Here is a 15,568-nt window from a genome sequence, read left to right on the forward strand (position 1 = left end):
TATTTTGCTTAATAAAGGTTTACCCCCATTTTATGCTGAATATGAACCATGCTGTTGTCTATCTTTCATCACTTGGTAACCAACTCAGAAGTAAAGGTTTCAGGTTGCAAGCTCATCATCAAGGAATTGAACAAAGTGTGACCTATCTTTAATCAATTAGGAACCAACTCATAAGAATTTTATTAACAATGTTTTATTAGTTTAACAAGTGGAGAATTTAAAAAAGAAAAGAAAAAAAGCACTGAAAAATGAAAAAGAAAAGCTATTACAGTTTTTATTTTTTCAACTCTTTGTTCATCCAAGGCATACTGAGGAGAGAGAGAGAGAGAGAAAGAGTGTTCAGTTCCCATTTCCAAATTTTTTCTGGATATCCTTGAAAGATACAGTGGCAGACCCCCTCCTTTTGGCCTTCTGCTGAGAAGAATGTTCCCTCCACCCTGTCATGAAAATTACCTACAACCAAGAGCAGTGTCAAACGTAGTATACGGCCAGGGAAGAGGATTTTACTTTCAGTAGTACTCTACTTCCTAATACGGAAAGAAATAGGAATTGGAATGCTGGATACCAGTCCACACAGATTTGCATATTTACATTCTATGTTAAGAATAGTAAACTGTATTTTTTTTTTCCTTTTCCTTTCAAGTATTTGAGTGTCATTAGAGGTCTAAATTTCAATTAACTGCCCCACAAATAACCAAGAAAAATTTGTGCCATGATATATTCCAAGCAAACAATTGTGTACAACAATAATGAATGAATACAACTTCTATATTGAAAAATGAGCAAATTTTATAGTTTCCAGGTCACAGAGAGAGAGAGAGAGAGAGAGAGCAGGCTCCCTCTGCATCTAGTTTCCAAGTTTTCCAATAGATAATATGAAAGTCACCAAGCAAAAGAAGCTGTTTTGAAGGTTATGGAAGCTGGGTTTTGGCAGTGGTTACAGAGATCTATCATTGGCATAGTGTCACATAAAATAGCCAGTTAATCCTATTTACATAACATATAGCTGCCCTTAACAAAAATATATTGTGTATTAAAAAGACCAAATGGATTCAATGTGAAAAACTACCCACATTATCAATATGTGGACTGGAAATATTGAACTGTTACCTTTCTGTCAAAAATGAAGAGACTCTAAATTTTTCCCAAAAAAAAAAAAAAAAGAAATTGGAGTGCCTTGTATCAAAAGCTTCTAGCAACATGATATATTCCTTTTTGGCTATGCACATATAACATATCTTGTGACTGAGTATATAGAAGCATAATGATTTAAGAGTACCCAGGAACATTGTTGATGGCAAATATTGTACTAATCACAGACAACTCCAGAGTCTTCATCGGTGCATTCCCTAAATTTTTAAAGAAAGTGATATCTTGCTTATTTTATTTTATATATGATCTCACTAATATTGTTTAGCCCTATATGGAATTATTTGTAAATTCCCAAGTTTCATTAGACATTAGCAAGGAAAAAAGTCAATGGTGAATAAGTAATCTACTATGTTCACCTGGAAGGTTGCAGGGATGGTGCCATCTTCTGCAGCAAACATTGAGTCATAAATAGCTGCAGTTGCCAGTGCTGTTTCTCTGTTTAGCATCTGGTTTCATCAATGAAAACATCAAATTTCAATTGAGATTTCCAAACTAGCTCATGCTCTGTACTTGAGTCATTGGAAAGAAAGGATATTCAGCATTTAACAAATATAAAAACTCTCACATTATTCCTTTGCAGGAGAGCATTAGTTTCACCCATTGAACGCAAATGTTCTATCAGCTCCAGAGCTACACCAAACAGAGAGAAAAAAGAATATTAAAAAGGAAAAGAAAAGAAAAGGACCAGATAACTATCATTCTAAAGCGTTTATATTGAAAAATATATTTCAAAGACAAAGGTGGATCAAGTACCGGCTTTGTAATTAAATTTTAAATGTCAGCACTGATATGCAATTCAATGCCACTAATTCCACAACTCAAAAGAACATTGATGAAGAGGATACACTATCTCTTGTGTGCATGCATCATTTGATGCCAAACTGGGCTTTACACTGAAGAATGAGTTTTATGCCATTTTCTTTGGTAATATTTCATGAGAAAATTATGTTGACCCTCACCAACACTGTTGGACACTCTACCCCTCTTGTGAAAATAAATTGCAGGAGCTTGACTACATCTGTGTATCAACTTCCCAGCATTATTCTTTATTATTCATAGGAAAGAAAGTCTTGCCCCCACAACAATATTAAATAAAGAGAGCAAGTGAAACATCATAGTAACATGAAATCAAAAGCTTGAAGCCTTGAACTCATTTGATGCTTGTAGTTCATATACAATAAAGGGTATTTTGGTTAACACCAGTTCATTGGCCACTGAATTTGTAAACCAGCAATTAATTTTTGATCTAAAAGTTCCATTTTTGCTAAATAAACATCACAAGAGGATGAGAAAATTCTTACCACTTTGATATTTAACAATGTATTCATCAACATCAACACCTGGCAGGGCAAAGCCAGCCCTAGACAAAAGATTGCCTGCATCCCGCACCTAAACAAGGTAAGCAAAAAATCTGTTGAATGGTTTACAATGTGAAATAGGGCATATAAGTTTGTGTTCATTTCTCAAGAATTTTCAAATTAAAATTATTGAAAAAAAAATTAATTGTGAGTGGTCATGGAAGCTAAGACAATTAGATAGCATCATTAATCATGAAGAAATATAACTGCATTGATTCACTTGAAAAATAAATAAAAATATACTTTTTTCAATAAAGAAACTGAGACAAATTCTTCAAAAAAAAAAAAATTACTTGTGCCAGAGGTGATATTCGTGGACTGATGCCTCCTTCACGCTCCATTTGTGCGACAGTGCATGCTATTCTCAGCTCCCTAGTCACAAGTATGAGCAATTAGAAAAATCAACCAGGCATTTCAAGCATTGATGTATAACTTTAACTTCAGATAAGTAAATAAAGAAATAAATGAAAAGGAATAGGCAACTTTAAGGTTTCTCCACCAAGAATAGCTCCTAAAAATATGCCATCCGGCTTCAATGCTAATCTACACTGGCAAAGATAAACATTTGTTAGAAATGAATCCAGCAAGGATCCCTTTATATACATGAAAAGATTAGAATTTCGGAGGAAAAGATGGAAGGGCAACTTTGACTCACACAACATTTCAAGCCTTTAAGTCAGCTTTAAAAAATTTCTGGCTTCCATTATATTCATTGGTACAAGGAGAGATACAATATATATATATATATATATATATATATATATTTTAAGTTGCAAAAAAAAAAGGTTTTAATTTTCTTTAAAACCACGTAGGTTATTAATAGAAATCTGTGTACACACATGCACATGTACTACTCTTTGTTCAATGCATGTACACACGTTTGATACCTTTGGTGGTCAAATTGCAAAATAAAGAAATACCTGATATTTCTTTGTGTTTAACTTATGATTGAAAACTTTCGAAGTTTTTTAATCAATGAAATAAAATAAATCAAGATGAAGACCAACTGATAGCTTTAGAGGCATTTCCAGTGCTTATTATTTTTACAACATGTAATCTTTCATATATGTCTTGATCTTTGTGCTTCTGACAACATAAAGAAATAAAACATACAGTACAATGATTAGGCATTTGTTCCAATACAACTTTCCCATTATATTAAAGAACTTATTGAGTTTTGCAATCAAAATTCTAATGAATTTGTTGCATAATGGACCACTGAAGTTTACACTAAGATCGCATACCTGTATCATGGAACCTGGAAGATCATTTGTCCAGTGTAGCCCCAAGCAGCTTAATACCACATCTACAGAACTTCAAACCACAAATACATTCTATATAAGTAAATTAAAAATCTCTCATTTAGTGTATTGCACATGAATCCATAAAGGGGAAAGAAGAATACGTGCACACCTTTCTTTAAGAGGCAAAAACTCCTCATCGCCAACTATGTAGGACGTTTCAATGTTTTCATTGTGCACATCTTTTTCAGTATCCTTACATAGTTTTATCATGTCATATGATGTATCCATCATAATGAGCTTTTCAATGCCACCTGACATCAGGGAAAGTGTTTATGATATTACAATCTATTAGTGGGAGCATCTTGGAAATAAAAATAACGTACAAGAAGAAGGAAAAAAAAAAAAAAGACAGGTAAAACAAAAAACAACATTGCTGTGATGATCACTAAAAAGACAACAGACCACCTTGCCCTAATTGCACAGGTAGCATCTTCCTCAGCATTAAAATGTTGTCCAACAAAAATAAAAATAAAAAACCACTGGACTAATTCCTATGCAATTAAAAGGATAGCCATAATGCAAATTCTAATTCCCATAATTCCATCAGGGCATCAACTCCAAAGTATCACATCCATTATATCCTAGTCCTTCCTAATTCACCTCCCAAATAATTCTTTAATCTTTTAAAGTGATTGCAGACAACTAATTACATAGCAACACAGAAAGTAAAAGGTAGATAAATGGTTGGAGGAAAAAAAACGAAACTTTAAATTCTTACCACGACCACCTAACAGACGCCTGACAGCTTCCAATGAACCACCCAAACATAATGCTGTTGGAAATGATTTTTTACAATCCTGCAAAAGGCAAACACATAGCCAACATAAACCTAATGAGGAAACAATTCTGAAGTTATAACAGGCATAAAATATTTAAGACTTGCATTTGAATTCCAAGTAGTAGAAACTCAAACTTTGGAAGTGAAATCAGCATTGCATATTACAAATATTTACCCAAACTTGAGAGCTTCGCCCAACAGAAGAACATGTAACCCTTCAGCGTTACTGGAGAGAATGGAAAAAGATTAAATTATAAAGATGCTTATTACTACCTCCAAGCGATCCAACAGATTCTCAGCAACAGCATCAACAAAAGAATCATTTGGACGCATCAACCAAGCAGCTCGATCACGCTGCCACCAAGAAACAACCCATGACCAGATACAGCAACAACAATAACAATGGCAACCAAGCCTTAGTCCCAAAAATTTACAGGGCTACTAAAGAATTCAATTATTTCCCTTCTCAGGTGATTAACTTTTGTGGACTTCATGTTATAGCTCAAAAACCATCACAAGATTTTCTATTGCAGGCTTTAAAAACTAGATTATCCATTGAAAAGATGGAATCCAAATCCTGAACCAGACAGAGCCCGAGTAGGATCAATCAAAGGCAAGACAGCAAGAGCGTAGAATTTCAACATGATTAGATCTCCTTCCTTAGTCTTTTCATCCAAATTTCACTATCTAATTTCTTCAAGTGGCAGAAAGAAGCATCAAATCTTGATAAACCTTAAATGGTGTAGCCTAACCACCTCATTTCTAAAAGATTTGACGAAAAGAGTAGCATATAACTTTAAAATGTATTTCTTTCACATCTTAATGTAATAAAAATAAGTTCAACTAAAAGATTTATTCAAATTTATGAACACAAAATGGTGAACTCAATTTCTTCATACACATCCCTAACACTTTCTCAAAAAAATTGAACTTAACACAAGATCTTTACCAAAAAAAAAAAGAACTTTAACTTTCCTTTCCTTTCCTTTCCTTTTAGTTCCCACATTTTCCTTGCAACCAATCAGAACTCACATCTTAATGCAACCAAAAAAAAAAGTTCAACTAAAAGATACACTCAAATTTATTTTTGTAAAAATGAAATAGAATAAATATTACACTACCTCAAAATTTTTTAACACGACACAGCAAGTTTTCAAAAAAATATAAAAAATCCATCTTTAAAATTCCTATCCTTTCTCTCATTTTCCTCACAACCAAACAGAACTCAGTGGCAGACTTCTAAACAATAATTTCCTCAGCCTCACACAACTCACATTAAGCTTATCTTTCTAGCTTATTCTTAACTACAACAGAAAATCAAAACAAAACATTTCCTTTCCTTTCCCAAATTTTCCCACAAGCAAACAAAGAAGAACAAAATTTAAAAATAAAAATAAAAACCCAACAAAAAGGTCTAAACTTTAAAAAACATTATAAAGTAATTCATTGTTTGGTAAGTAAGTGCTTTTTTTGAATTTTAATTGAATTACAAAAATGAATTTTGAAATGGGTAAACAAAACAATGACTTTAGACAGAGAATTTATAATAATTATAATTATAATTGTTTGTGAACCTGTTTGCGTTTGAGTTGGCGATCGAAGATATTGACTTTCGAGCTTTGGTTCCCATCTGGGTCTGTGCTGAAAGAACCGGACAACAATATACGGTACGGTTCATTTGTTGTTGTTAATGTTGTTGTTCTTCTCCATAGTGACAATGAGCTTCTCTGGTACATAGATAACAACCCTCTCATTTCTTTCTTTCTTTGTTGTTCTTCTCATTCAGTTTTGTTTTTGTTTTTGTTTCTGTTCTTTTTTTTTTTTTACACTTTTAAAAAATTTTGCTTTTTGCTTAAATTTTTTTTACAATTAATTAAATTTTTTAATTTTTTGAAATAAATTTGACTCTAGATAAGAAAATTAGACTTTTTTATGGGATTTTTTAAAAAATAAACTAATTAATTTTCTGTATTACATTTAACATAAAAACTATTAATTTAAAAAAAAAATTGTAAATAAACTAAAGAAAACAAACAATTCTCAAACAGATGGTAAATAGAACCTCTAATTTGAAAATTCATATTTGAGGTTTAGGGTAATAATAAGTACTATCAAAACATTTTAAAGATATTCAGTTATTTACTTTTTTTTTAAGTAAAAAATATTCAATTTATTTCCTAAGAAAAAAAATATTTAACACTATTTAAAGTTCCTTCTTTTCCAACAGTTCACATACCCAAAAAACGGGAAAGAAAAAAAAAAAGAACCACAAGCATTTTACAAACAAACTAATTTTAAGATTTAATTTTGCCATACAGGTTAATTGGGGTGATATTTTATTTTGTTCATTGGAAGTCCATTGTGTCTATAAAATATGTATGACACATTTTTTATTCTTACTCTGAGAAGATGAGCATTTTTTACCGAGAACCTTAGCACTTGCAGCAGAAAGTAAGTGCAAAATAGTACAAAATGGATAGAAAGTTTGCATGAGCTGATGCTGTTACTCTTTACGTATTCTTTGTTTTTGAATACCATTATACTTTTACACAAGTAAAACAATGTCAACATTTGAAGGACCAAGTGCTTTTTTGCATTTCTGGTCTCATATTTTTATACATAAGTCGGTTATAACAATTGATTTAAATAAGGTATTGATTAAAATTCAAATTTTTATTGTTATTGATTAGTAATTTAGTATTTTTAGGAATTGCACAACATTTTATTTTAAAAAAAAAAATTATTCATTTGTTTTTGTTACTTTTTCGAACCTCAGTTTGATGAGACCATTTTTTCATTAAGAGCAAAACAGGCTACAGGAAATCCAAATGTTCATTGGTACAAGAAAAATGGACACGTTCAAAACTCAGATAATTCAGCAAAAATAAAAAATAAAAAACTCAGATAGCTTTGGCCCGCACCAAGTATGATCCGACCCAATTCTACTGAACCCGATCCATTACCAGGTTAGAGGCTCAGAGCAAAGTCTATGTGCACTGTACTAGTGTAGTGTAGTACCAATCAGAGTACTAAAACAATGTCACTGCTATCTTTGACATGCTCTCAGTCTATCTATTTCTCAACTTCACCACCTCAACATATTCTTCCTACAAAGTTTAAGAATTTTCCATTCCCAAGTACTTCTTCAACTCGAGCTGCTACTTTGAAATTCTCACCATTTTCTCAAAGGTTGTTGAGAAATGGGAACTGGGTTTCTCACAGAAACAGATTTCATGCAAAATCTGCTGACTCAGAACCCAATGCCAACCAGCCATCCGCCCAAGTTTCCCAGGAAAATGGTACAGTTTCCAGTAGTAGTGGCAACCCATCAACCAGTTTTCTGTCCATTCTTTGTCCTCTGCTCAAGCTCTTCTCTGTAAGTCTCTTAATCCCCCCCCCCCCCTTTTTTTTTTTAAATTAAACTATGGAAAGTTGAAACCTTTATGCATCTTATATGGTAAATCTGTTTAGTGCTATAGTATTTATTGACATAGGATGAAATACAATTGTCAGAACATATTAGTCATCTAGATGGAAATTCCTATGTTTCAATTGGTCCAAGAGAATGGGTTTATGGAACTGGTATTTATTGTAAAATGGATTTGGGGTATTGGAATTAGCATCCAACATGTGTGATGAAGTGGATTATGCTAGATAAAATATTGGAATTTTGGGTTTGCAGTCAATTTTGTTACTCCTAACTGGGGAATTATGTATAGAAGAATTTCAGCATTAGTCAATGTTACATGTTGCATGAGCACATACTTGGGATACAGATATCATATGATTGTGGTGTTGGTGTTATCTGCATCATATGACTAAGGGGAAGGATTTAAAGGTCCCATAAGGTAACAGACAAGGTTGAAGTAGTGTTTATCAAATTTTAGGTTCTTGTTGTTCTCCCCATCAAGTGGATGGATTAATTTTGATAAGGTCACTTCAACTAGGCATATTTGCATGGAGGAGTACAGCCACAGAATTGCACCTGTAAAAATTGAGATGTAAGGAGCCTATGCAGCTGAAATTCCCTGATGGGTACAGCCAAATACCCTATAAAATGCAATTCTAGCAATTGCATAAAAAAAAAGTCTTTAACTTGACATGTTGTATTTAATCACTAATTAATGCTACTTATCTTGAAAATTTGTTGTATGCATGATTTAATATATTCTGTAAATATGCAACCTTTTATTGTAGTGCCCAGTTGCATAATTCTTCTTTTGATTTTGTTATGTATAGTACAGGTCCAAACTTCTTGTTTGTTTTCTTTTTTGTCATTTATATATACCATTATGTTTGTCTTCTTTCTTTCAGGGAGGAGATCCTTCTCAAGAACGGAATTATAGTTTGGAGGTAATCTCTTTTAAGGGTTTCTTATTTTCAGAACTCAAATTTAATATTGCTTTATGTGGATTTTTCTTGCCGCTATTCTTCTTTTTGCCCTTTCACTATTTTCATTCTTAGTTGACGCTTTTTGCCTTTCATCTTTTCATAGAACATACATCAAAAACAAAATAACTATAAAAATACCCTGGATGAAGTAATCAATATGGTCACTAGATGAATCTTGTGGCATGAACAAAATTTAGTTTGCGTAACTTCTCTAGATGCGTAGAAGAGAATACTTTGAAAAACCTATTAAGATTACCAGCATCTATACTGTTCATTAAGTGTAACATGCATTTTACTTTGTACCTCCTTTCTTGTGCCCCTGCAAGTACTTCTCTTTATGATATGTATGCGTGTAGGCATGCATGGATCTGTACATTTGCATAGTAATATCAACTTTGCACTTGGTGGGCTTCAATTGCTAGCTTACTCAGACATCCTTGCTTTTGTTTCTGAATTTAGTTAGCAACATCTTCACTGTCCACTCTGGCAAGACTTCCATGGGGATCAAAAGCACTATCAGACAATTTATATAGTGAAGAGATCACCACTTTAGATCCACCTATGCGTTTGCAACTCTTTGAATTTGGTAAGCTTCTCCCTGATAAGACTGTTGGCTAATCATCCGTAAAGTGATAATCAATTTTGTTGCTAGTGGAAAAATACCTTCTGTTTCATGCACTTTTTAAATTATGAAGATCAAGAATACTTTTGGAACATGATTTATACTGCTTGAATGTGTCAATATGATTGAATATGGGCTACAAGCTTAGATATAGGTATGACTAGACCATAATGAAGAATCAAGTCATATATTGGTCTAGGTAGTCCTGATACTTTTTTTTCGGATAACAGCTAAGTTCTCGTATCATGTGTTGCAGATTGTTTTCAGGGATTGGCTTTTTTCTGTAACTTTAATCTTTCAAATGTTATTTGTCAACAGAGGCGTGCCCCTTTTGCCGGAGGGTTCGAGAGGCCATGACTGAGCTAGATCTTTCTGTAGAGGTAAGAATGGATACTTTAGATATAATCACCAAACCATTGCTTACCTCAATTTCCCATGCTTGGTAGCTGTCCTATTGTTAGAGTGCACAATCATTATCTTTGCTGTCTCATTGATTTGACACCATTTTATTTTGCATTCTAGGCATATTCCTTCATCATGAAAAACATTAAATAAGGAAAGTCATAGAAAGTTTGAGCCCATGATTAAGCTGAGAATTCTGGACTTGATTCTAGGTCCAGCATGTATCTGTTATGTAAAAAGGAAATAAAGAAGGTTTTCATACTTGGCATGGAAAATGGTAGGAGTAACTTTGTAATAGTGGTACAACTAAAACTAGTCGGTTCAGAGTGATACTTGGATCAGGCTGTTGAATCTGAAAATGGAACTTTACCTTCTGAATATCAGATAGATTAACACAATAAGATTAATTTCACTCCTCCTTCATTTCTTATTTTTTGCTTGTCAGATAATTAATTAAGCCCTGGTATAAACTTAGTTTTGGGGCAAAATGGGTTGAAAGCCATAACTCATCAAGTTACCAAACTTGATCCAATTATCTGGATATAGCTAACATTACATTCTTTCATAAACGAAATATAGATGTTGCATGATCAAGCTGATGATTATCCCACACACCTAGTGGAAGTCTTAGTTCAAACTCATTCAAGCAGATCTTGATAATTTGTTAATACTGGCTTGTATAGGTGAATGTGATTTTTTTTAGAGAAGACATTGTGTCTAGTATATTTGTGGATTAACTATTTTATGTCCTTTATTTTTCAGCCTTGTTTGTAAAACTTGAAAATTATTTCCTTATTGGTGCTCTTTTGTCATTTACTTTCCTAATTTGAACTCAATGGCAAATATATATAGGTCTATCCCTGTCCAAAAGGCTCTCTAAGACATAGAGAAATGGTTAGAAGATCCGGTGGCAAAGAGCAGTATGTAATTAATTCTCTACCAAATCTCATATATGAACTTGTTTTGTAACAATCAGTTATGTGAATGAGGTCAGCATGTCATTTTTCATCTGGTCCAGTAGGAACCTTTATGATGTTGATATCCTTAATCTGTTTTGGACATTTATTCTTTGAGAAAAGGATAAGGGGTCTTCCTTCTTTTGCTTCTCTACCTTCACAAAATTTTGCATATTTATAGAGGTTCTTATTTTCCATGCAGGTTTCCTTTCCTCATTGATCCAAATACTGGTATTTCATTGTATGAAAGTGGTAAGTATAAAGCTTAGTCTTATTTTCAGATCTTGTATGAGCAAATTTGTTGATAATGGATGCCTCAACTATGTATTCTCATTTATTGAGTGTGATTATTGTTGTAAAGGTGATTCTTGTAATCTCTTTAAAATTATTTAGGTTATTCCTTAATGAGGCATTCCCAAATAATGTCTATGGTTTTTATGGCCACAATTAGCCATAAGCTGCAAGATTCTTAAAGTGCCAGTAGATCTGTATAGTAGCATGCTTGTTTGAAACTCATTATGAAATGCCATGCAGGAGCAGGACTGACTAGATGCATAAACATGTCAAGACCTCTTGGTGTATTTAGTGTATAACATCAAAATATAAGCAATGACAGAAACAATTGATTATCCTGTAGGAAATGGTGTTCTAGTATCACACATTAAATTTGAAATATATAATTTTTTTTACCTGAGTAATATATAAAATATTGACCAGAGGGTAATTAGATAATTGGGTTTGACCAATCTATACATAGATAGCCCACAGAGGAATTTGAGGATAAAACCTCACACAAAATTGAAGATATAATTTTTTGGATAAATTGGATCTATGGAACCATTCTCTGATTTGGCATAGTACTGATGATGACGACTTGTCAATTTATAATTTATTCCAAAAATAAAGTGAACTATTGGTCAATAAAGCAGACACAACTGGTTGATGAAAGTCATTGTCAGCATTTGTAATTTCTCTTGTACCTAATTTCATTCTGGATATCAAGTTCACATGTTTTTTAACATGCATTTTTTTCTAACTTTGGATGTTAGGTGATATTGTGAATTACCTATTTCAGCAATATGGTAAAGGGAGAAGCCCATCAACAGGACTTTTGGAAAGGTATGGACTTCAGAAATTGTCTCAATGGACAAGGATTTTGTATTTTTTATGAGTACAACTTTGAGACTTGAGATGAAGTTATCGATTGCTGGTATTTTCCATGTCTTCTTATAGTTATTTTTAGATAATCAATTACACAGCTTTGAGACTTGAAACGAAGTTATCAATTGATGTTATCTTCCATGTCTTCTTATAATTATTTTGAGATAATCAAGTACACATTTACCTTAATATGATGTTAAATTGTTTAGTGTACTCCTGTCTTTATGCGATATTGCACTTTTTTTTTTGATGAATGAGAATATTTTATTACATCAAGTGAACAGGGTACAAAGTTCATGTAATGGGCACCTACTAGCAAAACTGGAACACCATTTAAAATATCAAATCTAACTCATATACAAGGGAAACAATCACCTAGCTACAACAATAGAAAGGAATTAAGAAGCAGATTTAGGAGCATCTAAAGAAATTTCCCATGTACGGCACAATACTGTTTTGAATTCAGTTAGTAAAGTATCCATTCCCTTTAATTCTCCTTTGAACTTCCCATTTGATCAAATGAAGAATATTTTCTTCAACATAAATTCTCCCTCAATGTAACACAACATATCTCTGCTGATGTTATCCGTAATAGAAAGGCAATGACTAGCAATTTTTACTAGGTCTATAATCATCATATGCACTTTGAGGGTATGAATATGATTATTATATGCATTTCAAAGTATGAAGATGACAGTTTTGAGGTACAAATGGATTTTGGCATGTATTGGATGTATGATCAATACCCACTGTCAGTGGTATCACTTTTTTTTTTAATCTATTATTATTAGTAAATTGTAAATAGGTCCTAAACCCATCACCCCACCATTCATCCATTTTTATGAAGGAGGAAAGTCTCATTTGAATTAGAGCTTATAGTCATATCAATCCTGTATGCACTTGGCTCTCATTCTCATTCTCTCTTCCTCTCTCTCATGCAGCACACTGTTCACAGGATGGATGCCAACAATTCTTCGGGCTGGAAGAGGAATGACATTGTGGGAAAAAGCCAGACAAGACCCACTACCAAAAAAGTTGGAACTTTTCTCTTATGAAAATAACGCGGTAAGATAATGTCTGCCTACTCTTTATTGTCTAGATGATTGTGTTTTATAATATGAATGGTATTTATTTCACTTCTGTATTATGTAACAGGGCTGACATCATTGTATGTTGGAAAATAAGTATTTTTGTTTCTTTCTTTTTCCCCCTTTGTTTTTGAGTAAGTAGGTCAGGAAACCAGAGGTCTGTTGCAGTTTTAAGTAGTAAATAAAGGGTATCCTCTTTTTTTTTTTTTTTGAAGTCAAAGTGTACGCTCACTATAGCTAGCTAAGTTTGATTAATGGCCTTCATTTAGCCAAATCAAGGCATGTACTCATTCAGAGAGGTAACAACACTTTCATTTGTGTAAAGTTTGGATACCACACATCCCTGAGTTGTCAACTAAAAGAACCTGGAAAAAAGAAAAAAACTCAGACAGTGTGCAAGATTGTCAAATTGGGTGTAAAATAAGTCAAAAATACTAGGACCAGTAGGGTACACAGAAACACTTTCTAGACCTGCCGTGTTAGTCATACTTTTAAGTATCTTCTAGTAGTTTAAGCATTCCTTGATATAGTGTAATCTGTTTCACTTCCTTTTTCCCAAACTTACACTTCTCTACAGTATGCAAGACTTGTGCGGGAGGCACTATGTGAGTTGGAGCTTGCGTACATCCTCCATAATGTGGGAGAAGGTTCCACGCGGACAAATTTACTTCTTGATGCATCTCAATCCAAAGAGGTTAGTTTTGTTACAATATTTAGTCATTCTTAATATCTATAACATATTGTACTTGAGATGAATTCAATTTTGCTAGTATTTTGCTTTTCTGAAACTCTGAATAGACTAGTTATAGTGTTTTTCCATTGGCCTTGAGACTCTGCTGCCATCCTGAGATAGAGATATACTTGAATGTACTCCTACCTTAATTAGGCAGAAATAAACTCTTGCGGATATTAAATCTGTTTGTGTTCATTGCCTGTCCAATGGCCTAGGTCTCATGTAACCTTGTGATTTAGGGAGAACACATACGCACACACAGAAAATTGTTAACAGCTTGCATGGTAAGTTGAAGACTTGAAGGTATTTTGCTTTCCTGCATGCATGTTTTTTCACCTACAGGGGACTTTAAGCATTACTAAGGAAAGTTTATCATCTTTCAGGTACCTTACTTTATTGATCCCAATACTGGTGCTCAATTTGGTGACTACAAGAAGATCTTGTCTTATTTGTTCCAGACATATTCAGCAGCCACTGTATAGTTTTAACCTCTGGTACTAAATTCTGTGTATATAGTCTTCTTTGTTTGTCTAGGGTATGCCCCCATGCCTGTATACTTTTTTTTTCACCCTGGGGTAAATGTATTGCTTACCAAAAAAGAAAATGTCTCACTAGTTGTAGATATTTTTGTAGCTAAATTCAATTCTGAATATGCTGTAAAAGAAACTCTCCAAGCTGATGGTGATAATAAATAATTGCTAGGCCATGGTTGTAAATGTCCATATAGGGTTTGCTTTCCTAGAAGTATCATTATCTCCTCTATCAATCGGAGTGGTCAATTATAAAGCCACATAGCTGGCACTTAATATGTTGAACTTTTACAGTTTATATATCGAGAGCATGGTGGTGGTAGACAATTAAATTTCTGATGTTAATCTTGACCATATTGAGGAAACACTTATAATGCATTTTAACTTAATTTTTTGTAAAATTTTGTGAGGTTTTACTTCAGTGGCATTATAAGTTCCATGTTTTCACTCCCTCAAGAGTTCAAAGGATATGTTCATTATGACAACATACTGTGTTAACTGGTGACACTTACGAGAAACACATTTAAATTTAGCTTTGTTGAGGTTACAGTATGAAGTAATGCCTTCCATAACTCCTCTACCATTTCTTGTTGCCAAATTCATTTTGATAACCCTACTAATAAGTCTAGAAACTTTCCCTTCTCACAGAATACTATTTTTTATATATTTATTTTTCCTGCGACTCAAACTAGTAAATGTGATAGTCACGACTCAGAAAAGGTGAAGAAAGTAGCAGCACAAAGAGGCCTTTCTGATCTTTTTTGCCCCTCTATTTGATTTAGTAAACATTCATAATGAAAGATACTAGTTGGAATACTGGTATACAAGGCTATGTTTGCCAAATTTGAACTTTAAAGTAGGCTACCAAGTTTGCTAGTATTGATGATGGAAGAACCATATAGAAAGCCTCGTTATTCTGGTATGCAAGGCTATGATCAAAATCCGTTGTAATATTCTGGAAAGGTCTGGCCTCAGCTTCATTCGGCCCTTCCCACCTAAAGCCATGTGTCATTTTTGCTTTCAAATGAAATAATTTAATGATTAGCAGTCTCGCGCAAAAAACACCAAAAGAATACAAATCAAGATTGGCTA

General features: G+C 33.3%; 2 protein-coding genes across 3 annotated transcripts; one reads left to right on the forward strand and one right to left on the reverse strand.

Moving 5' to 3' along the window:
* Positions 1-158: 158 nt before the first annotated feature.
* Positions 159-6,409, reverse strand: LOC115958961 (putative methyltransferase At1g22800, mitochondrial). 2 transcript variants are annotated; one of them, XM_031077249.1, is made up of 11 exons: positions 6,167-6,409; positions 4,866-4,946; positions 4,533-4,611; positions 3,924-4,065; positions 3,755-3,824; positions 2,994-3,058; positions 2,804-2,882; positions 2,454-2,541; positions 1,718-1,782; positions 1,509-1,598; positions 159-453 (listed from the first exon to the last, which is right to left on the reverse strand). In XM_031077249.1, exons 1-11 carry the CDS (start codon positions 6,344-6,346, stop codon positions 340-342), a joined length of 1,053 nt encoding a protein of 350 aa, XP_030933109.1. In that variant the 5' UTR covers positions 6,347-6,409; the 3' UTR covers positions 159-339. The 2 variants fall into 2 exon arrangements, with proteins under 2 accessions (XP_030933109.1, XP_030933110.1); XM_031077250.1 differs by having other exon boundaries at positions 165-453; positions 3,010-3,053; positions 6,167-6,389.
* Positions 6,410-7,426: 1,017 nt separating this feature from the next.
* LOC115958900 lies at positions 7,427-14,812 on the forward strand. The gene is made up of 10 exons (XM_031077166.1): positions 7,427-7,968; positions 8,907-8,945; positions 9,444-9,570; positions 9,925-9,986; positions 10,861-10,928; positions 11,167-11,216; positions 12,014-12,083; positions 13,067-13,190; positions 13,791-13,907; positions 14,330-14,812. The coding sequence occupies exons 1-10, from the start codon at positions 7,630-7,632 to the stop codon at positions 14,426-14,428; spliced, it is 1,095 nt and encodes a 364-aa protein (XP_030933026.1). The 5' UTR covers positions 7,427-7,629; the 3' UTR covers positions 14,429-14,812.
* The last annotated feature ends 756 nt before the right edge of the window (positions 14,813-15,568 follow it).

This window comes from Quercus lobata, chromosome 9 (assembly GCF_001633185.2).
Source record: "Quercus lobata isolate SW786 chromosome 9, ValleyOak3.0 Primary Assembly, whole genome shotgun sequence".
Taxonomy (NCBI): Eukaryota; Viridiplantae; Streptophyta; class Magnoliopsida; order Fagales; family Fagaceae; genus Quercus; species Quercus lobata.

Coding starts and splice junctions, on each gene's coding strand:
- LOC115958900 (XM_031077166.1), top strand. CDS start 7,630: ATGTCACTGCTATCTTTGACATGCTCTCAGTCTATCTATTTCTCAACT. Junction 9,987..10,860: donor AGCTAGATCTTTCTGTAGAG/GTAAGAATGGAT, acceptor AAATATATATAG/GTCTATCCCTGTCCAAAAGG. Junction 11,217..12,013: donor TATTTCATTGTATGAAAGTG/GTAAGTATAAAG, acceptor TTTGGATGTTAG/GTGATATTGTGAATTACCTA.
- LOC115958961 (XM_031077249.1), bottom strand. CDS start 6,346: ATGAGAGGGTTGTTATCTATGTACCAGAGAAGCTCATTGTCACTATGG. Junction 3,059..3,754: donor TTCCAGGTTCCATGATACAG/GTATGCGATCTT, acceptor TATCTTTGCCAG/TGTAGATTAGCATTGAAGCC. Junction 2,883..2,993: donor CTTGGTGGAGAAACCTTAAA/GTTGCCTATTCC, acceptor ACTTGTGACTAG/GGAGCTGAGAATAGCATGCA.